The sequence below is a fragment of the Pyxicephalus adspersus genome, chromosome 6 (genome assembly GCF_032062135.1).
Source record: "Pyxicephalus adspersus chromosome 6, UCB_Pads_2.0, whole genome shotgun sequence".
Classification (NCBI taxonomy): domain Eukaryota; kingdom Metazoa; phylum Chordata; class Amphibia; order Anura; family Pyxicephalidae; genus Pyxicephalus; species Pyxicephalus adspersus.
Window position 1 is genome coordinate 72,881,295 of NC_092863.1, and position 22,892 is coordinate 72,904,186.

General features: G+C 35.7%; 1 protein-coding gene across 10 annotated transcripts in view; it reads left to right on the forward strand.

Annotated features, from left to right (window-relative positions):
- Window positions 1–22,892, forward strand: part of MEF2C (myocyte enhancer factor 2C) — a 179,170-nt gene that overhangs the window by 107,581 nt on the left and 48,697 nt on the right. For all 10 annotated transcript variants that reach the window (XM_072416178.1, XM_072416177.1, XM_072416172.1 and 7 more), the window contains one exon: window positions 11,382–11,585. In XM_072416178.1, the coding sequence (XP_072272279.1) occupies window positions 11,382–11,585 (204 nt within the window). The remainder of the gene's footprint in view (window positions 1–11,381; window positions 11,586–22,892) is intronic.

A 22,892-nucleotide genomic window follows, 5' to 3' on the forward strand; every position in this document is an offset into this window, starting at 1 on the left:
CAGGCATCCTACACAGGGACGCTCAATCTTCAGCTGCCTCTGCCACTTTACAATTGCTGTACTCTTACATGAAACAATTTTTGTTATTGACATGATTTTTTTTTCCTGCCTAATATATACACTATTTTAGATTGTCACGCAATATTTACAAGACATTAGTTACACTTTTAAACAAATATATGATTAGCCATGTGAAATATCTTTTTTGACTCCTGGGCATTCGAGACTTATGTGTTCGGATTGGCATACAGAGGGATCCTCTGTTACTGTGCCGTGTGTTCAACTGACACGTCTTAAGATGCCCAAAGTCATTACTGCACCATTGCAATGTGATTTCAGGGCGTAATCACATATTTTGTCAAATTAACCAATTGTTGACCTAAAAGATAATAGGGACAACTCCATAGAAGTGAAACTGGAGGTCCGTAGCTCCAAAAACCTCCTTGTATACATGAACAGAACTTTCCTTGCTGCTATTTTCAGTACACGTGATTGAAGCCCAACCAAGGGGCATCAGAGAAAACTTGGAAGCTCAAAGATCTCCATATGTTGAGGGCTTTTTTTTCCCTGAAAGTATGGCTATAGTATCTATATCAGTGTTTCCCAGCCAGGGTTTCATGAAACCTAGAATTCAATGTTAAAACATTTGAGAAAAGCTAATCTATAGGATAACTTCATCCTTTAATAAGACAGTTTTAACCATCTCAGTAATTCAAGCTTAGGCTCCATTTGGTTTGTTATCCAAACAGAAAAATATATAGAACCTATAAATGGGAGGAACTTTTTTCAAAATGCAATAGACACATATGACTAAGTTGAAATATTTAAAACAGGGATCACTAAAGTTCAGATTCTCCAATAAAATTCAAACTAAATATCAGATGCTAGCCCCAAATTATTAACCTTTCAAATCTAGAGGATAGAGGCAAAAGAAGGGGCTTTTTGGCAAATAAAAATAGTTTTTACCAAATACATACAGAAAGTAACATTTGTACTATTGATAGACATCACACAGCAAAAAATAAATTGAGTAGAATTTAAGACGGTTGTCTACCCGAGCCATTTTAGGTAAATATATTTGCATATATTCTGTAGCAAAATGTATTACCTACTGAGATATGACAAAGTCTTTATTATACAGCACCACCAATCTCACCTGGCAAACCTGCCTATCAAGATGATGAGCTGTTGGTGGCTATTTGGTAGCTTCACTTTGGGTTAGATTTAATAAAAAGGTTTGGGCTACTCACTGAGTAAAAATAACTCAGTAATAAATAATTCAATTTGGTTTCTGAATGTGGTAAATCTCTGCTGACTTCTGCCATTCAATCATGCATGCAAGTTTAACCGATTTTACTAGGCTAAGTGAATTATCTCTTGCAGAATGATAATTCATTTGCTAGGTAAATAGCTTAAACTATTTTAGTAAATCACACTATCACCATTTTTCTTTGCACTTATTAGTACAATCATCTCCCATTTTACTAGAAGCACTGTAGCTAACTACTCTCATGTCAGTTATGCTAATAGCAACCAATGAGATCTTAACTATGATTTATCAGACTGCTAACTGCAATCTGATTTGTTGCTGTAGGCAATCAAGGTATATTTCTGTTTACCCTTTTTATTTAACATAACCCAGTAATTGATGATAGATGTGATTTTAGTGGCCTGCAGTAATAATAAAAAGCTATAAAACAATGGATATACCGGTCAAATAAATATATCAGTAGGGAATATAAAATATGTTTAGTACAATGAATTCCCCTAACGATACTCAGGAGAGCAGTTGAAAGAGGTAAATGTTCTCCTAACCGGAACCCTTATTTCCAACAGCCCCGGTAACATGTTCCGCTCTTCAGATTGTGGCTACAGTTTCTGTGCATTTTGTTCTTTATTTAGCATTTGCTACATTTTCAGACATAAGAGCACCCGTTCTGTGTTTTAAATCCCAAGACAAAAGACGCTAGTGAAAAAGGACCTCATGTCCTTTTCTCTTCAAAGTATTATTTTATCTTACAGATTCCGTGTAAAATAAAAGTCAGAGGAAAGTTGGCCTTTTTATTTTATGTTTCTATATGGTCTTATTACTTTTCCATCATATAAAGTTTCATATCGTATAAATGGTTTAACACAGAACCCTGCTCATGGAGTTTTAATTTCTTTGGATTTGACATCGCTGCTGATGTCTTAATACACAGAACCCCTTAGGTATATTTCTAATATTTAGTTTAGGAAAACGTTGCATGGTTTATAGAGATTGAAAATGAATGTGATCCCCCAAGTGCTTAGTGTTCAAGTTTTTTTTTTATCCTAATTGTCTACATGTTTTTCCAACTCCTACTTCTTTTATGTACAAATTTCCTTTTTTTATTTGTTTACTAAACATTTCAGTTACAAAAAATAAAATGAAATGTTGCACAGTAACTTGTTAGTTTACAGGGGTGGCTTGTGTTAACAATTTTTTGGCATGGTAAGTAGGTTTGCAGTAGGTTTTTTACAAATTTTATTATTTCATGCTATTCAAATATTTTTATTTGACCAGGATAGTGAGCTTATTCTTTTATTATATGCTACAAAAGCAATACAGCTTGGTCACTCCTTCTACAAGTCTGGACTAACTGGTAACAGATTGTGCTATGCAATGATATAGAGCTCTGATTTGCTGTAGAAGGTTAGAAGAGGCTAGTAACAAGCTAAAGTCAGACATTTATCTTAGTTTTGGTATAATAAATACATTTATGTCTTTTTATGACAACACAATTGGATTAAATTATATGTAATTCTTGCCTGGAGTTGAAATTTAAAGCCTAACTGCAGGCATAATAGTTTGATTTTTTTTTCACTGTGGCTGTCACTTGCTACCCTTTGTGATGTCCATATAAGAAATATTAAATACAGGTATAACTCAAAACAAAAACATTCCAAACCTTACCCATTCAGCAAGAACTGTTTTTTTTTATGGGACACACATGGTAATACATTATAGATATAACCAGATGTAGATCCAAAATTCAGGTTCTTGTTGGAGTTAGATACCCTATCTATATACTGTGAACTCTAAATCTCAGTGACTAATTATAGTCTTGTAAATACAAGTCTCATAGGAAGTAGCAGCAGCTACTGCCAGCTTTTAATAGGCTACATTCTGATGGTCCCATAGAGAGTGAGAGGAGAAATGCTGGGATGTTTGAGCTCATAGGATGTTGGCTACAAACAAAGGAACCTTTGCGGCAGCTTAGACCATGTTTTCCCAAACTTGTCGCTTGACGGACACAGCAAAGCCTCATAGAAGCACCCTCCAATCATCTAATGTGAGCAAAACTTTCCAAGAACCAATGACATCTCACTTTTCCAATATTATTTTGTACTTTTAAGCATCCATTCCATAGGGCTTCCATATTCATGGCAGGCCTGGTTGTTTTAATGACCCCGGTGCTATGTAGCTGCCATCTACTTACATTTTGCTAACCTGCACCAAGTACATTTAATGGATTACCATGACTGCTGGAAATTAGAAGCCTTGTGCTGCACACCACTTAAGACTCTAAAATCTATGTATGCGTATATATATGCAGTTCACTGCATTCTCAATATCTGTCTATCCATTATACATCAACATGCATCTTGTTTTGCCAAATATCCGTAAATACAGATTAAGGAGACATGGCCAGGGCTAGCCTGATCTGAATGCTGACCGGGCCAGGTATCGTAATTGACATAAAAAATGTTGTCTTGTCTTCCCTAAATCATAAACGTAAACCAATGAATACAGTAACACACTACTGTAGGTAGCTGGAATGCCTACTTCACATCTGGAACACTACATATCATCCTTTGATTAGCCTCATTATCCATAATAGGGATAAATTCTTTACAGATCCCCAAATTCATGTATTGGCAAATGTATAATCCGTAGGCTAAAACTTCATATCCATTAGAGAATTGGGGAAGGACCGTAGTTGCTGTATCAGAATCTGTAGGACATCTGTGACACCTTTTTGTCTGTAGAGGTTAAGTGGGAGAATTGGTTGTTTATACCATCTATTGAAATGAGCCAGCTGCTACCTTTATTGTCTCTAGTCAAGGAATGATTATCATGACCCTGGGGGAAAAAAGTTGAAGGTGGGAAGCATAAGTGAAGTCATTGTGGAGAGGAAGAAGTTACTCTTTTCCTGTTTTGACAGGAAATGGAGACAAATGTGCTTCCTGACCATTTTCTCATTAGAGAATTTGCTTTTTATTGACCTTAAGGTTATGCACATTTCAGCATAATGAGAAGTGCTACAATGTTTTCAGTATATATATTTATGTGCCAGTTTCTCAAATTTTAAGATGATTTACTTCAAATTAAACTGGTTGTAATGTTTGTTGCTCCTTTTTCTATATTTATTTCTATATGTTATTATACATTTAGGTATATATGTATAGATACTGTTGTTGAAAATAGAGAAATGTTGGTAGTAGAAGTAGGGGTGGCACTAGATGGACCTTTTGAGGGCACTTTAGTTATTATCCTGTTAATTTACAAAGCACAATAAATAAATTAGAAGACTTCATCGGTATGCTCCATTACAAGAATCCCTACTGAATTGGCATGACAAATGTCGCTATCTCATCCAGGAGGTCAGAAATGACTCCAGTAGAATAAAAGTAATAGTACATTGCAACATCTGCACTGTACTTTTATTGGATGATATTTGTGGCAGTTTTTAATCAATTCTTATTATTAAGCAATTCTTGTTTTGACGGCGATACTATGTAACTGTTTTATCTATGTCTATCTGTCTATCTATCTATCTATCTATCTATCTATCTATCTATCTATCTATCTATCTCTTTGTTCTAGAATATCAACATGCACATATGAGCAGACATACATACATATACAGACACATACACGTTCCTCTGACAAATTTGGTTAAGGTGTGATGGAAAATTCCACAGGAGATTTAGAAGATCTCTCCCCAGTAGCTGCAGCACAACCTACATGCGAGTGTGTCTCACCAATTACTGGCATGCTTCATTTCTTTCCAGCTTCCCGTAGAGCACCCACAGAGAAAATTTCCATCTTTCTGTTATTATGAGGATCTGTGCAGGAGGCTAGAGTTGAAGACCACACTGTATTAGTTAGAGGTGTTATTATATTTTTATCTTTCTGTTTTATAATTATTAATTTACATTGGAAAGTCATAAATGATTTCTTGAATGAAAAAAAGTGTAGTTCGGTGTAATTTAAAATTTTATACTCTGAAGTACAATATGTGTACATACAGTGCGGACTATGCATGTAGTACCCAATGTTAGACTTGGATATAGATTTGATGTTGAAATGGTCAGTGTGTAAGAGTAAACATAATGCTTTTTTTATTAATTTATATTGCAACAACATATTTTTCATTGCTTTACAGAGTATATAGACTATTGGCATCAGTTGCATGCAGAGCTTACAGTCCAGTGTCATTACCATTTTAGTACAGACATACTCACATCATGGAGAACATAAGCAAACTTTTTAATGTCTTCTTGTTCTGTCGAATGACAAAGGTCACTGTAAGAAAACCCTAATATGTGTGTATAGCACACACAGACCACATGCCAATATTGCTGTGAAGTGTTGCAAGGCAAGAGTGCTAACTATTGAAGGCATTGTCTACGGACAGGTTACTTGGAAAAAAAATGTCAGGTCAAGTGTATTTTTTAATGGATGTTATTTCTTATAACTAATTTACTCTAATGTGATACATTTTGACTGCCTAATCTAGGTTCAATAGCACGAAATGTAAACTATACCACATCTTTTAATCCATCCATCTACATCCACTGGTGTTAATACTAACACAATTGTGTTTTATGAAACAAAACTTGGTTTATACTAAACAAATATTCAACACAGAACAAAAAAAAAACAAAACAAAACAATACTATATGCAAGAACATGCAGTACATTCATTTCTTTTTCTAACTTTATACATCTTAGCTCAGGGACCAAAGTCTTTTTACATAGAACATTGTACTGTGTAATTGAAATGATGGTGCAGCCACTGTAAAAGCAACAATTTCTGTTAGTTGAATACTGACAGTCTAACCTTCCTGGTGTGTTCCTTAAAAACTATAACTTGATTGTTTGGGGATCTATATAAAACATATTCTTGACTTAATGATCACAATGTGCAGTTAACAACTCCTGCCAATGAACTAATGGTACTTAAAATTCATGGGTGACCCATAACCGTCCATAGAAACCCTTAACTACCACATTATTAGCGATGAAAAAGCTTTTTCTTTTTCATCATTGCTGATATATATAGTTTGTTCAGGCTAGCACAACAAGTATATCAGTTGACTATTATGCCCTTCTCTGATCTATAAAGCACAGTCTTAAAGTTGAATATAAGTAAGTAATTTTTTAAAAAAAATATTTTTTTAACTTTTGTTAGGGTTACATCTGGTTTTATATATTGTATATATTCAAAATCCTGGAAAGTTACCAGTGGGCTGTTCTGTACCAGTGTGTCAAGATGGCGGCATTGGTGGGTTGACGGTCGGTACGTGCAGCCCAGGGCTCTCCTGTGACTGATAGGTACCTGACAAACCAGTACCTATAAACATATTTCTATACTACTGTCCCCTTTTTGCCTCTGCCCATTCTGTATAGTAACACATATTTATCAGATTAACCTGTATCTAGAGCTGATAAAATCCTGTTCCTAATAAAGTCTTGTGTGTAGACCTCTTTATAATAATAGTAGTATGGGGTTAAACTGTTGCTTAGGGGACTGTATAGAAAGTCCTCATTGTTACTAAGCAGGGGGAGATGGTGTTGAGAAGATGGCAGTAAACATGTAAAACAGTAACCTTGGTGAAAGTAAAGGAATTATTTACAGGTCTGACTCTGAAGAAAAATCCACTTATATGCCCTGCTGAGAGAAGATCATCTCTTCTATTTCATGTTATACATATATGTATGCTTTTCTTTTATATCCACTGTATTTCACGAAAGAGAAAATGCGTTCTCCCAATTTAGTCCAACTTTTGGAGGTTGGGTTATCTATAGGCCTTACTTATCCTTTATTTTGACTATATACACGTACATGTATACATAAGGCATGTTCCGTTTTAAAGATGAATTCTCAAACTTAATGCAAAAAAATGTTCTTTAAATGCTATCTATTGTCTCAGTCCAGCGCTGTCACTGTTTACTTTGTAATAGTGAATAACTCGAAGAAATAGTCCTTGAAAAAGAACTCTGAGGCCGCATAGAAAGTGATGAGGTTATTGTTTTTCTTCCTCCTGTATACCACTGAAAAGCCCAAGCAAAGGTTGCAATTCACCAACAATGCAATCATGACGTACTAAATGACATTTGTTTTGACTCAAAATCATTAGGATTAAACCAGTGCACAACCAAATATAAAAAGTTAACGTCTTTTCAGAACAATACACCAGGAAGAGCAGATGATGATGTTTTTGCTGGAGGAAGTAAAGCTACCAGGGCTATATATACAGTATTTTTAGATGTACAAGTAAACAATGCATTTAACTCCATTGTAATTGTGGACTAATTTATCTTCCTAATAAAAGAACTAAATATAGAAAGTGAAAATACCTACGTATTGAAAAGCAAATCTGACTGGGGGTGTACAGGGCTGATTTAATAATGGTTTCTGCTTACTTGGCTATTGAGTTCAGTGTAAGAGTTTTATGCTTTTTTAATGAGCGTGAAATACTAATCTTCACGGCAGAGTTCACTTATAGATTTCACTAAACAAATCTCTTTGGGTAAAAGTGTCTAAGACCTAGCACACATGGGCCGATATTCACTGCCAATTTTTCTACTGATCCAATAAAATGATTGTGTCTAATAGAATCTGAATTCAACAGCCTCTGGCCCTCTGGTAGAGTAGGGAAAGTCTAGAACCCCAGTAAAATTTTTCTATTTCCATAAAATTTAGAGAGAGACAAAACAATAATTAATAGTAACAAAAATAAACTTTTACAACACATACCAAAAATGAAAAAAAAAATACAATAGTCAACCAATAAAAAGCAACCACAATGAGGAACCCAGTTACTCGTAGATTAACCAGTTACATTAAAATAGTAATTTAGACCAGTCTTTCTCAACTTTTTCAAGGTAGGGAATCCTCATAGGGAACAATGCCCCCTATATTGCTGGCCACTAGGAAAAATGTCACACTTACAGATAGCCAAAAGGAACATTGATGTCAGTTAAACTGACTTGAGAGCCACAAATTGCTAATTGATCAAGGAACCCTTAGCCACCGGAGTAACCGGTTGAGAAACTCTCAAGCAGCTACATCAGTAATACACACACAACTAAAAAGGCATAGATTGCATTTGCTCTGTAAGTATTAAGGTCTCTCTTCCCTAATTCTTAAGGTCTCTAGTCCTTCCACACCCCATCCAAAAATAAATAAAAACATCTTTGGCTAGTCATACACTTTAAATAGGATTTGTGACATCATATGTAGCAAGGTCACATAGCTGTCGAGGAGACTTCACTGTATAGAATGCACTGGTTGCTTTTACTTTTTTTTAATGAAGTAAAAGATCACCCACCCAGAAGATAAAATATATTGGGGGGAAAAATACACTTATGTGATGGGTTTCTAAAGGAATCCTTCAAATCAATGACTGAAGTGTAAATAAGAAGATATCTCAGTATCTAGCCAGAAGGCATGTAAAACAAGCCATGTTTTCTGAAATATTGAGTTATCCTTTTAGGAATGTTCATGGCCACTTTATTAAATTTAGATGGTGCCACGTGATCCCAGCTATCCTAAATATGATAATAGAGAGCAAACATTTGATTTTGTTGGTGAGTTATTGTTATATCTATTTCCCCTCATTAAATATTGATACATGAATGACGTTATTATCATAATTGCTACCATAGCACATACAAACTTTTTTTTACTTTATATTTCCTTAAATGGTTTACAGTGACATGTGTGCTGCACAACTTCATACATTTGTAACAACATATTGAGTTTGTAGTTTTGGTAATGAGCGTGAAAGCTCTTTAAGCTGGAAAGGATAAACGCTCAGACTGGAGGCATGTGGGAGCCACTCCTTTGAGTGGTTACAGACCTGCTGACTGGGTTTAAAGTGCTTACATAATCCAATGGCATTACCAGGCAGCTGGCATTTAGTCCTCGACCGGGGTGGCAGTTGGTTTTAGATTGCATCAGGAATGTAACCATATAAAACAACACTTAAACTGTAGAATCTGGAATGTGATGTTTCAATACAGTTTAAACATAAGCTAAATTCCTGATGATCCAAGGAAGCAGGTAGTGGAGAAGTTAAAGGAGAACTCCAGGAAAACTATTAAATCTATATATTGGAGCGGTTTTACTATGAAAAGGATTTGTATTTTATACTAATCCAACTCCTGGGATTTTTAAATAGTCATAAAGCACAGCAATATCTGTCTGGGCTGGAGACCTGATTTTGCTCTGCTGCACATACAGGTCTTGTCCCTCCCCAGCCCTTATCTGGACATCTCTTTCTTCTAATCAGCTTGGTCCTTGCTCATGGGCTCTCATGTATACTGCAGGAAGCTGATACCAAGTCAGGTACTGTTACAGCCTCCATTTAATGATGTATTTATAAATACAGAGCTGCATTATTTGGTGTCTTTTATATCACTTAAAGTGAGATGTCTCAGTGTCACATTTTGGTATTTAAGTCTATCTATCTATCTAATCCATATGTGCATGTGCATCAAAAGGGCATTTGCAATATTTATTTGTATTTTTGTAACACTTTTTGGTTTCTCGCTTTTGAATACATCTATTTATTTAAAAGCATGGGACATTTTTTTTTTATCCAAATTGACAATTATGTTCTAATTTTCTGGTTATTAAAAAGAACACCTTGTACGCATTGCTCAGAGCTTTTGCCGCTCTACCATGTCACTAACCAATCACCATAACAACATGTTCTGAACACTGAATTCAAATAGTGAGGTATTCTTAGTGCGGGACCACATCCAGTAAATATTATACATATTTAAGAACTGTTTTGTACCAGAAGAACATGTTGGCTTTTCTGGCATTGAAACAAGTTAGTAACATAAATATGGATAGCATGTTACTCATTTATTTGAATACAGCCTGTGATCAATACAGTTTTTGTGTTAGGCAATGTGTAATCATTTCTTCTCCCTTTTACAAAATATTGCCGTACTGATCTAGTATTGACCGTACTAAAAGTTATTTCAGCAGTGAGGTGGGTTGTCATTAAATTAGCAAGTAGTCGTAATCATTGCAAGGCCTGTGTGCTTTTTTCAGGCCTTGCCAACTGTTCAGAAATTTGCAGACAGTCCGTAAAAATTCAGACGACTTAAGATTGTCTATAAAGTCTGGGAAAAAATACACATTTGTTCAACAAACATTCATTCAGGTTAACTACATTTTTTTAATTCCGAGTTTAGAGTTTGTTGGACCAGCAAAACTTGTGTCCTCCTGTAACTCACCTTCACAATTTCACTGGGCACAAGCAACTGCTTTTGCATCTTCATACCAATTACCAGTAAACATCTAATAGTTTTATTCATGCAAAGCCAGCTATAGGTGGAAGGTAACTCCTCAATGGCCGAAGGGTTACTGAGAAGTGTTAAGTGGTGTGCCAGGGTAAAAGGGTCTGGGGAGAACACTTGCTTTGTGAACTATTATAAATGTATTGCCCAAAGCGGATATACAATACAGAAATCAATGCAGCTATTGTTTGGAAATACAAGTAGCTTATATACTACATGTTGATCTGATTCTCAGTCCTCCCCAGCCTTTTTTAGCCAGGTGCACCACCCGGCACTTTTCAGTGACCACCCAGCTGTTTTTGGGTGGTTACTGAAGAGTTGAGTCACAATACAGGGGTGGTCACCCACCTACAGCTTCTTCCCACCAAGCTTAAAAAAAATTCTGGGGAGAAGACTGTTTAGATTGCATGGACCCAATCCTTTTGACCAGCCGCACAAGAAGTTGAAAGTATGCGCAGATGGGAGGAGACAGAAGAGTGATAGATGAGCTCATTAGTATGCTACCTCTCCTTTCACTGTCCATTCAGAGGAGGGGTGTAAGAAGAAGACTTGTAAGTGTCACTTGACTAAAGCATAGAAAATATGTCTTCTGCCATGTCAGACAAGTTTTGTGTTTTGGCAGAGCTTTGTAAATCTCAGAACCTGGTGGATAGAAATACAGATCTGTAAAAAGCTACCTTATATATATTTTATCTTATTTTATTTTTAGTTGTTTGCTTGAAGTTCAGCATTACCTGCAATGACCTCTTAAGAATAATTATGTTTTCATCTGTAATGCTCTTCGGTCTTCATAACCTTTCCATTGTTTCTACAGGTGACGTTTACGAAGAGGAAGTTTGGATTAATGAAGAAGGCTTATGAGTTAAGTGTTTTATGCGACTGTGAGATAGCACTAATCATCTTCAACAGCACCAACAAACTCTTCCAGTACGCTAGCACAGATATGGATAAGGTCTTGCTGAAATACACAGAATACAATGAGCCACATGAAAGTCGAACAAATTCAGATATTGTAGAGGTAAGTTTACATCTATTTTTGTTCTTTCCTCAAGTTGATTTTGCTTTCTAGATTTTGTTATTGGAATTTTTCTGAATAGGAAAAAAATGGAAGCAGATTTCTAAAAACTGATGCAACTGAAATTAGGGCTGTTTACCAGCCAAATAGGTCTAACCTGAACTGGAAAAGTGATCCCTTGATAGGCTTCAGTGGGCAACTATTCCGTTTTATTTTAGTTGTTCACAATAATTTACATTGTTATATTCTTTATTTTCCCAAATCAGAAATTGTAGGTAACCTCTTTATATATACCTAATCTGTGCAATAACGGAGTGCAGATAACAGTTTGATGGTTAATGGCAATGAAGGTTAGCCTAAGATAAATACCAAATACATGGCCTATGAAGGATATTTATTGTTCTTGGCCTCTGGTGTCAGCATTTTTTTAGGCCAATGCTGTTAAAGTGGACCTGAACTCAAAAAACAAAGATTTACTTTAAAGGGAAGATTTAGAAATGTCAAATGAGCCTGTACATTTCCAATTTGTCTCACATTTCACCTATAACCTAGCATTACACTTTTTAGTATGTGTGCATTGCGTTGGCACTCATGTGCCTGCACTATCATGCAGTAGGAGATCCCAAAAAACTGCTTTCTCTGACTGCTAGTCTCCAGGGATTTGGCTTCTACTAGAATGGCTGCCTTGCATAACGCATGGCAGTTTAGTGATGGGGAATGGTAGAGCTGTTGGGAGACTACCCCCATTTTGAGCGGGGCATAGCTTCTAGAGTTCAGTTCCACTTTCAGGACTTTGCATGTAGTTAGTTTGAAACTATCAAAATAAATATCTTTTGCTAAGTCCATAGTTACAAACATTTCATGGGCAGTACTCCAGCCTATAAAGAGGCAAATGCTGTTTTGCTGGAGACACACCTGGTCAATAGTCATGAGGTCTATAGAAGGTAAAGGTCAGGGATCAGAAGTCCCGAACTAGGAGTTACCAAAAGTCCTGTTTTGAAGACTGGATTTGTATTTAATAACCCATTGGGTCAGCTCTAAGAAAAGACAATTACAAATTTGTAAAATTGGTATATTTTGAAATAAAATTAAAAAATGTAATAACTAAAGACATTATTGACCACCCTGACTGGAACACATTTAGGGGATCAAGGACAGCCGGAACCCAAGTAGACATTGTTGGGTCCTATGGAAAAATGTAACAACACAGTGTCCACTAGTTAAAATAATTGGAAACACATACACTAGTGCATGTGAACCATTTTATTTTATAATCTCTAATAGTTTATTTTATACTTTTCATTCTTGTTTTCTTTGGGCTGTATATACATTTATTTTTTAATTTTTTAAAAATGTAATAAATAAATATACAGTGTCTGTGCCCCTACTAACCTATAAGTCAGATGTACATGGAACAGTCTGTCAGAAGCGCCTTTGTGTTTGTTACATTTTGGTTTTTATGTTTATGGCGAGCGCATCATTTCAGATATGTAGGTAGTAATCCTGGGCTTGTTCATACAGTATCCCTGAGACCACCCAGCCAGAATATATGAAAACATTTGTGGTATGTACAATTTATACAATGCAATGTTTTCTTTGCTTTTTCTATCTAAGAGAAAGTCCAGCTCACCATCTACAGTGTCTGAGGTCAGCAGTTTCCACGTCTTCCATCCAAAACTTTTAAGAGTGGGTCTATTATAACTTAAAATATGTAATATAAAATGTACCTGACAAATACCCCAAAATTATATTAACTATAATAATTATAATTAATGCATTAATATAAATGTACCCCAAAATTATATTAAGGTAGTGAATAGAAAATTGGACGCTATATCATTCATTTATATCTCAGGGGGTCTTCTCTGAGGAACCTCCAAAGTTTTCAGTTTTGCTCCCCTTCTGCAATCAATAAATATTTAAATTGTGACATCATATTCTTTATGGGTGAGTGAAAAGAAGGGATAGGCAAATATCTGGGAAAATTGGCTACTGAAGAGTAACATATTATATTCTATTTGGGAGAGGGTGGGGGAAATCAGAACATTTTAAAATGTATGGACATGTTTGAGCACCTAAAAAGGGGTCCTTACAAACTATAAACAAAAGGGTTTATGAGTCAACATGAAACGTAGATTAAATATAATGTTTCTCATCAACAAATGCATTGACTACTACTCGCACTGTAGATAAATATGGGTCTTTTGTGATAATTGGCCTACAAAATTCATACCTATTTTGAAGAAATATCAATACCCACTGCAGAGATATTGCAGTTATTTGTGGACCTCACACCCTTTTTTATTTTTTGAATTGTTCATTTTTGTGCTTTTGAGCCCTTTTCATTTCGTCATACTCTGTTCATTGTTTGTTACATTGCTCATGCAGACTCTAAGAAGCTAAAACATAGAGGCTTCATACTCCAGCTTGGTTATGATCTTGTCCAGTGTCAATGTCATGAATATTCATATGATCTTGTGAGAATGTGACTATTCATATACACCCCTTCCGGTGTGTGATCTAGACAAAATGTACATCTTACCATATTCTAGTTCCAGTATCAGAAGAACTAAACAGATCAGGAAAGTACTTTTTGCAACACAGAATAAAAGCTTGGTTAGTTGTTTGTTAAGTAGAATATTTCTTTACAAGCTGCACATGAGACAGGGAAATCTAACTGAAACAGACAAATTAATAAATTAATAAGCCCCTTACCTATATAAAGTAGACTAGTTGGGATACATTTACTAATAACTAGTTTGCATATGAAGCAAAACTGGAAAGAATTTTAATGTAAACCTGTAGGGATTCCAATTCTAATATAATCACATTGAGCTGTCTTGTATAAAAATAATCTATATGAACATTCATGTATCTTCAGTTTTCCTCCTGTGCGCACTGAGAGGCCTAAAACTGGGTTACTTCAAAATGCAAATGTATTTTAGCCCTCCCTTTACGCAGACCAGTCCATTGCATTGATTATAGTTAAGGGAGTTCATCAACATTCTAGGCAAGTTCAGTATTTGACTTGGGTGTCCCTAAGGTTTTAGAAATGCTAGGGTCTAGAAGAATGCTGGAGATCCATACAACCACCTACCTGGGTAATAGGTGTCAGATAGACCTGGAAACGAATGAGATTTCCTCCATAGGGGGCACAGACAGATTTAAACAATGATAGAGGTTCAAACCCTTTCCTGATGTTTGAAATATTGTAGTTAAGCCTGATCTAAAGCCAAACTATTGAAATATTGTAGTTTGGCTTTAGATTAGATTTAAAGCAACAATGTATTATTTTGGTTCCGTATCAGCATGCAAATGAAATGTTTGGACCAGTTAAATAATCCTTAGTTGTCTGATGATTCAGGCAGTGGGCTGGCACTTTAAATTAATTGTTCAATTATCCAACCACCTTGGGTGGGTGTCAGCATTCAAGAGTGGCCATTCCTAGACAGACAGCTTCTGCATGTAAATGACCCTTTGATAATACATACATGTAAAGCTGAGCCTCCAGAGGTGGGCCAGGGACAGTAAGGCCAACGAGGAAAGTGATATATGATGCGGAGTATCTTAGTACCTACATGGAGCATCTAATGCACTCTATGGAAAGTTCCTAGTATACAGTAATATCAAGCAACTTCAGTATAGTAGAGCAGCAAACTAAAAGAAAAGCTGAAGTTCAGCTTGAAGAGTTGATATTTAGCAGACTTTTTTATGACATGCAAAGAGCAACAATCTGCAGCAACCAATCATTTTCACTTTACAGTCAGTGTTGCAGCTTTTTTTGATTAAATTTTATTAAAAGTGTTTTGCCTACATAAACACAGAATGATATACATGCTGCATATTTATATATTACAAACTTCACTGCAGAGTGAACTTATCAAAATCATACAATGCATTTGTGACTCACATAGGTTGCGCCCAGAGTAAAATCTCAATTAGTCAACAGATTCAGCTTACGGCATGTGACATTCCATTCAAATCCATGCTGATAAACCCACGTGCATCCCTGACAGCAATCCTCCAATCCCATTTTCTTGATTGTCTTATTTTGCTTTAGCCTGTCAAATCTTAAGAGCTGCCAGCAGGGACTGGTGATCTGGCTTGTGTCAAGTCACCTGTTGGGATGTTTTGAATAGGAATGAAGAAAAAATAATCTGCCATGTCAATGCTTCTAAAGGTTGCAGAGGTAATGACTAGCTGTAAACGTAATTATATTTTGAAAGTCTTTCTTTATTAGGAAGAATATGGATTTTACTGTAAAACAAAACAAATAAAACATTTAGACTAGTGCTTACTTCTTGCTACTTTTAAAGAAAAATTTTAACAAGCAACCATAGGGTACTATTGTTAAAGATGACTTGTCATTGATTAATTTGTTATATTAGGGACAGACTAATATACTGTATAAAAAAGCAAAATTCTTTTTACTATATATAAATTAATGTGGCACTTCCTTTTTATTTTTTACTAGTTTTTATATTGAGACACCTTGCCTATCCAGATCCAAAGCAGCTAAGATTTTATTTTGAAGCATTTATTTTAGTTCTATTAGAGCAGCATGTTGCTGTTGTGATTATGATGGCACTTTAGGATGTCCATCGCTGCTTATCTGTTACTGCACCTTCAAGTAGATGTGTGTTGGTACAGAAACCCAGGTCACCATAGTGCTTCATTGGCAACTATGCTGCAAGGGAAGACAGCACAACTGCATGTCTTTTTGTATTTATCATAGCTACCATTATTTTATTTTTTTTCGTTGTACAATATAACTTTTCAAGTAAGATCATAGTATGGAAGAATGGAGCTTTGTAGGCCCGCAGCTCAGACATATTGTAACCACATTAATATGTCATTGTCATTAGTAAACTGTGTCCCTGTGTTAAAGTGATTTGTGTGTAAGATATCTTGGATTCTGTTACTGAGCGGCCTTTTTATGACAGTGCTGCTGATCATGGGGCTGTCATACAGAATATTCTATTAGCAATTAACAAATGGGATGTATTGCTGAGTAATCCCTCTCTCTCAGGGCCAGGTTACATAAGAGGCCGCAGTTCTACATATGACTTCAGTGTGATCATAATTATGTTCGCTTTAGCTCATGGTTTAGCAGCACAAACAGCCTGTTGACAGTTTATTTCTACCCAGCCAAGTATTATAAATAAAATTTTCTGCAAGGCTTGCAGCCATAAACTCTTAAATTGGGATATGGTTATTTTTTTTTTTATATTTTGGATTTACTGGTGAAGAGGGTCTGATCTGAAAACTTTTTACTGTTGCCATTGACCCCTTAGGGCAATGCCCTCTGATTTCCTGTTCGAGTCATAGTGGTCATCTCATAAGAAGTCCTCTCTCCATCAGGTCCACAGATGTTAGTAATAAAGAGACACATTGTAGAACTGGGAAGGCCTAGAGTAGCCATTTTCAACCAGGGTTCCTCCAGACATTGCTAGGGGTTTCTGAAACTGTGGCCTTATTGAGAAGTGTTGGGGCCAACTCCACTTGGTAAAGCCACTTGAATGATGATATAAGATGTATAGAAAGGTGTTATTCAAGCTAAAACTGTATGGGTGGGGTGGGGGGACAGGGATTTCCACTGGCTCCCAATCTAAGAGGCTCGTTTTCTCATTGACCCTAAAAAATTGGTTTTGGTAGGGTTTCCCTGAGATCTGTAAATAATTCAAGTGTTCCTATTGAGTTAAAATGCTTAGAAAGCCTGGTCTAGAGACTGTCAGATTCGTACTGCTATGAGCGGAGAAAGTTGGGGAGTGTGTGAAATTAAATCACAGAGGGGTAAAGGGTTAGAACATCAGACAATGTTTATTTTTTCATCCAGACTTTCCTGTGCCGGTGACAACTACACATCCCTCCTCCATGTTGTGTACAGGCATAAAAAATACAGGAAACGGGTGACAGGAAGTTAGGTCACAGAAATAAAGGAAGGACAAAAAAATGTTACTTTTAATCTATCCAAAACTAAAACAAAACAAAAAAAAACATAATAATAACAATAAAAAAAAAACATAAAACATCAACTGTTAAGCTTTAATCCATGCAATTTGTGGGGGATATTATTGAGTTCCTGAACCAGTGTGTACAAATAGCTGAAGAGTAGTAGTATACAAAAGTATACAAAATACTTAGTAGTATAAAAAAATGCTACCTTATATTCTCAAAATTAAACCAAGACATTTTTTGCCCCCAAAATCACATTGTAAATTAAATCTCAGTAGGCAGAATGTACAGGGGAGCTTGCCAGGAGGAACTGGTATAGGCCCTTGTTCCCAGCATCATGTCATGGTAGTCAGCACGTCCTCCCCTTTGTAGGTTCCACTCCCTTCTTATTATTCTTGTGCTTCTTTAGCATCTATAGGAGTATCATTAATGAGTAGTGGTTATGGAAAGTGGGTTCAAAAAAGAGTAGTCCTTCTTATGTAGATTCTCTTTGTAAAGTAGAAGACCAAGCTAGAAATCAGAGAACCTCCAATCACCTTTATTGGACATATGTACCTAAATTAGCAGATTTACACGTGACCCTGGGCCTTAATCCATTGTATTTTTCATCCAAAGTTTTAATGATTTCTAAGATTTTGTAGATTAATGGTCTATAGGCCCATAGTGTTTTTTACTCATGTATTAGCAACTTGACTTATAATAAAATATTTGGTTAGCTGCATCCTACTACTTAGCAATCCAGCCTCCTTCTAGTGTTCATTAAGTGATGTCAGTTTTTATGTTTCAATACATTTTTATAAGTAAAATCAAAACAAGTACAGAAATCAAACATTGGGCTTAAAGTAAGCGTTGGGAAATTGAGTCCAAGGTGTACCTGGAGGGAGTAACATTCCATATCAAATCTCCAAACAATAGGTAAAGAATAATTTACATACTTCAATTATCAGACATGTCAATGATACATGAATAGCTAGTCCAGAGAAACAAATGTAACAGCAAATGACACCCAAGGGCAACTACAGGTGTACAAATAGTCCTCAAGGTAATGCCAGTTTTTGGAAAGGGTTCTGTATGTCTTTTCTGAATGCCAATAATGGAGTCTTCCAACTCCATGTTTCTACACAATTTTATATACTTTGAAAAGGTCTGTTTGCTTAAATTCTTAAAAAAGTTCAATATAAACAGGGAATTTTTTAGATTTAGACCAACCATGTTTTGTTTTATTTGATATACCAGTATTATTATATTTTATTTTTTTCTGCTGAAATTACAGTTATATTTTAAACTTGTGACGTTGTTCAAATACTTTCAAAGCATTTTCAATGCCGTCTTTAGAAATTCAGCTGTTACGGACAGCCACACCTAACATCGTTGGAAGTGAGCCCTCCTAACTGGCAGAACTTTCCTGTACCTGTTGATGTAACTTTTTTGTCCTGCCATCTCTTACTTCCTAAAGGTCTAGTTTGCAGTTTCAGAAAATCTTGCCTGGCTCACAGTTAGGAAAAATGTTACATGTAATCTTTTCATATGGCCGTAGCAGTGAAACATTTCTTCCAATCTGGTCATAGAAGAATGTTCTTTGTTTTCACTGACACTGCCTCACATAGTAACAGCTTGTTGTATTTGAGTTTCATTGCCAGAGGGCAGGTTTATTTTTAAATCACTGAACTCCAAATTCTCTTTATTTTTCCAAGATTGGAAGCAGCTGAAATGCCTGAAGTTACAGGTTGGAGACTTGCTCTACAATACACAAAGGGAAGTGCCGTCTCCTCCCCCTTTTGTTTTTTTTTTAATTCTTTTTATTTTTCCTAATAAATGTCTGTTAACTGGTAGTCACCTAAAAATAGAAAGCCATTCGGCTAAAAATAGAGCAGCTCGCAGTCCTGCCAAGGAAAATGAAGAGGAATAGGCGTGGAATAGAAGCCTCACTAACCCGGTCCTATTCATTCAGCGATCCCTTTGAGAATGCAAGCAATGATAAAGTGACCTTGAAAAACCACAGGCCTTAGCTGCTCTCTTCAGACTTCTGGGTGCCACTAAACATTTCAGCCCAAGGATATATTTTTTCACATTGATCGTAAACACTTTCAGAAAGACAAGGCATTGTTTCACAGACCTTGCTGTCTGAAACTTTCCTGCATTTTTTTTTCTCGCAATCTACAGGTATTCAGTTTCATACAAACAGCGAATTGTTCAATGAAATAAATCTGCTCACTTCTCAATTCTATAATAAATAGTACACATCATAAAACAGATTTAACAAGAAAACTTTTTTAATAATAAATCTAATAGAGAATTATTATCTTAGTAATTATAAATACAACAATGTTTTCTTCTACTTTATTTTACTATACATGTTTTATCATACACAGCAGGACTAATAGCATGAAGAATAGGTGAAGATGCTATTTGATCAGTAGTAGCAAGGGAAATGCATATGGCAATATACTTGCATTCCTTTATATATTTAAGAGATAAATTAGTGTAAGCACATTAAAAGTTCATTTTTTTTCACAATTTTCATAATTTCATAATTTTGAAGAATTAATTAATTTATAACCCAGTGATCTTCGAAAGAGCTTTGTTCAGACAAAGAGACTGCAAACTGATTGCAAGAATTCAGCAGCACTGAGATCCAACAAAGTACAAAAAGGGTAAACCATGCACCAAAAAATTAAAGTAATATCAACAGTTTATGATAAACTTTGTAAAAGATACAATATGCTTACATTTTATATATTTCTTTGTTATGATTGGTAAGCTCACCCACAGATTACTGTATCAAAATGATAAAACTATAAAATATAAGTGGTTGGTAACTTTTCGGCTGCTTTCGTTGGATTCTATTTTTATGTGTCTTGGTTGTATCATTTAGCCATAACACACCTTGTTGTTGTCCTATCCTCATACATTATGTATCTAAAAATCAATGTCATTTAGACCTTGTATCATTGAAGAAGGTTATCAGATGTAGCAAGAGTTTGCTGCTTTATTTTAGAATTTGACCTTCCTTTCTCATTGATCAATACTGATCCCAAAATCTGCAGGAGGGCAAAGGAAGATGTGGCATCCTGTGCGTTCTGTTGTCTCTCCTATTTACAAGAAGACATAATGCTATATATATATTGTTATCAATATTATACACAGCTTTCCCACCACAGAAAGCACTGTACTCTGGATTTAAAACAGTAATAAAATATGATTGAAGGGCCAAAATGACCCCATAAAAGGCCAGTCCTTGTTATTCTGAATTGTGCTGTGTTATAACGTGTCTTACATTACATCCAGACCATTGGAGGTGGAAAGCTGCTAAGAAAAGGAAATTGTTATACATAGTACACTGTAATTGTCAGGCATAATGAGTATCTTGGTTGTCACTGGATTTATGCAAACAAGAACATTGGAAAACGTGTTTCTGTAGTTTTTAAAAGCTTTATTCCCATCTTTGAGTTATTCTGCACAATGTCTGATTATTAGGAAATCAGAAAGAGTGGGTGGAGGAGACCAATAAGATCTTTAAAGTGACATGTCTTTAAAATTGCATATCATATGGATCCATAGGATTCATGGTAACATTGGATAACATTGGAAAGAACCATAGCTGTTATGAGCATTGGTGGTGTTTCAGTTAATTGAAGTCTGTGCAGTCTGTGTGGTTTGCCATTCCAAGGTGCATAGCAAACTGCTGCTATGAGTCCAGGAGTGACAAACTGCACCAAATGTCAACATGCTTCCATACATGGCCCATGCAGTTTCTCCAAAGGAGAAAAAAGCATCATGTCGCTTTCAGAAACCAAGTGACAAACATGTGAACAATATTACTCCTAACTGCTACTACCCAGTTGGATGGAGTCGTTAGGAGTGGGATTGGGGTACTGAAATGACCCTAACTCTACTATGTTCAGTCACAAGGACCCTGCCAGGTAGACAGGTAATGCAAAGAGATTGGAGAACCAGCAAGAAATTAGCTAATATATGGCTGCTGTAAAAGGATTAGATCCCCTGTCTGATTTGTATTGCTGTCTCTGTCTCTTTTGAACCTTAATTTATTATTCCCTTACTTTAGGTATTATTTGATTTCTATGAGTATTATTTTATCACTAATTTAATTACTTTTTACATTCATTTTGTTTAAAATGTTCTTTCATAGCAAGAAAATGGACTAAATAATTTTGTTTTTTGCCTTTTTTTATTTACTGACAATAAAAATGACTTTATACTTTACAGAAAACTACCAATAGTCGCAACTGAAAAAAAATCATGTTTTACATCTTTTTTTTTACATAGAAAAGAAAAAAATTTACAGCTTCTTAAATTGGGAGAATTCACTGCTAATGGAAGCTTTACAACAGCAACGATGATGGTGATGATAAAAATAGGATAGTTTCTGACTTTCAGAACAGTAATTCTAGCATAGTAAAGTTTTTTTATTTTCCTGTCCCTCTCTGGCTGTATTGAATCTAGAGAACCTAGGTCACGCTTCATGCTGCCTAAACATAACAAAGTGTGTGTTTCTTCCTGTTTGATACTGAAAGGCTTACAAATATCTGATTACTCTGGACACAGTTACAGGGTGTGGAACGTGTACCTCAGCTTGCAGGGCCTGGCTGTCCATGGTATTGTTATATGCAGTTCCTGTAAGCTTACTGATGATAAGACGTACAAAACAAAGGCTGGTAATTGATGGAGCAGTCTGCAGCCATGTCAGGAAGAATTGAGGTCCTTGTTTCCAGGCCCATTAACTTCTCTGGTCTCCTTCCTTATACAAGGCATTTTGTCTTGTTGCACGTTGCCCCCCACCCCCTGCTGCTCTTTGTAATGCATGCAGACCACAAGTGTCTCTTTTATGTAGTACACTGGCTGTAATTGTGCCTATGTGGTGTATTAGTAATTACCAGTCTGAATTCCCATATTGTATCCTTATTGCGGCCATGGAAAATGGGACACATAGCTTTTCCTGGTCACACTCAGCCTAGATAGTAAACCAGTGGCGTTTCTTAAGATCTAGCCTTTCATGAGCAAATACACTTTTAATTTTAGCATGAATACATCCTTACTGTATCCGTGAAATGTAATATTTACATTCTGAGCAGCAGCTTTAATCCGTAACCTAAAAATAGGACACATTTTAATATGTCACAAGTAATTTTAATGTATGGCACTGAAATTAAACACAGGGTGCTAATAGGCAGCAGTGGTCAGATGCAATCCTTGTGATAAACTAGTGTAATTGTAAAATGCATGTACTTATAATTAAAACATACTTCCATGACATGTAATTTATGGGCTGCTGCCCTTAGATTGGAGCTGTAAAAACATATGGTCCTTTGACTTAAGGAAGTGTGCTGCAGTTTC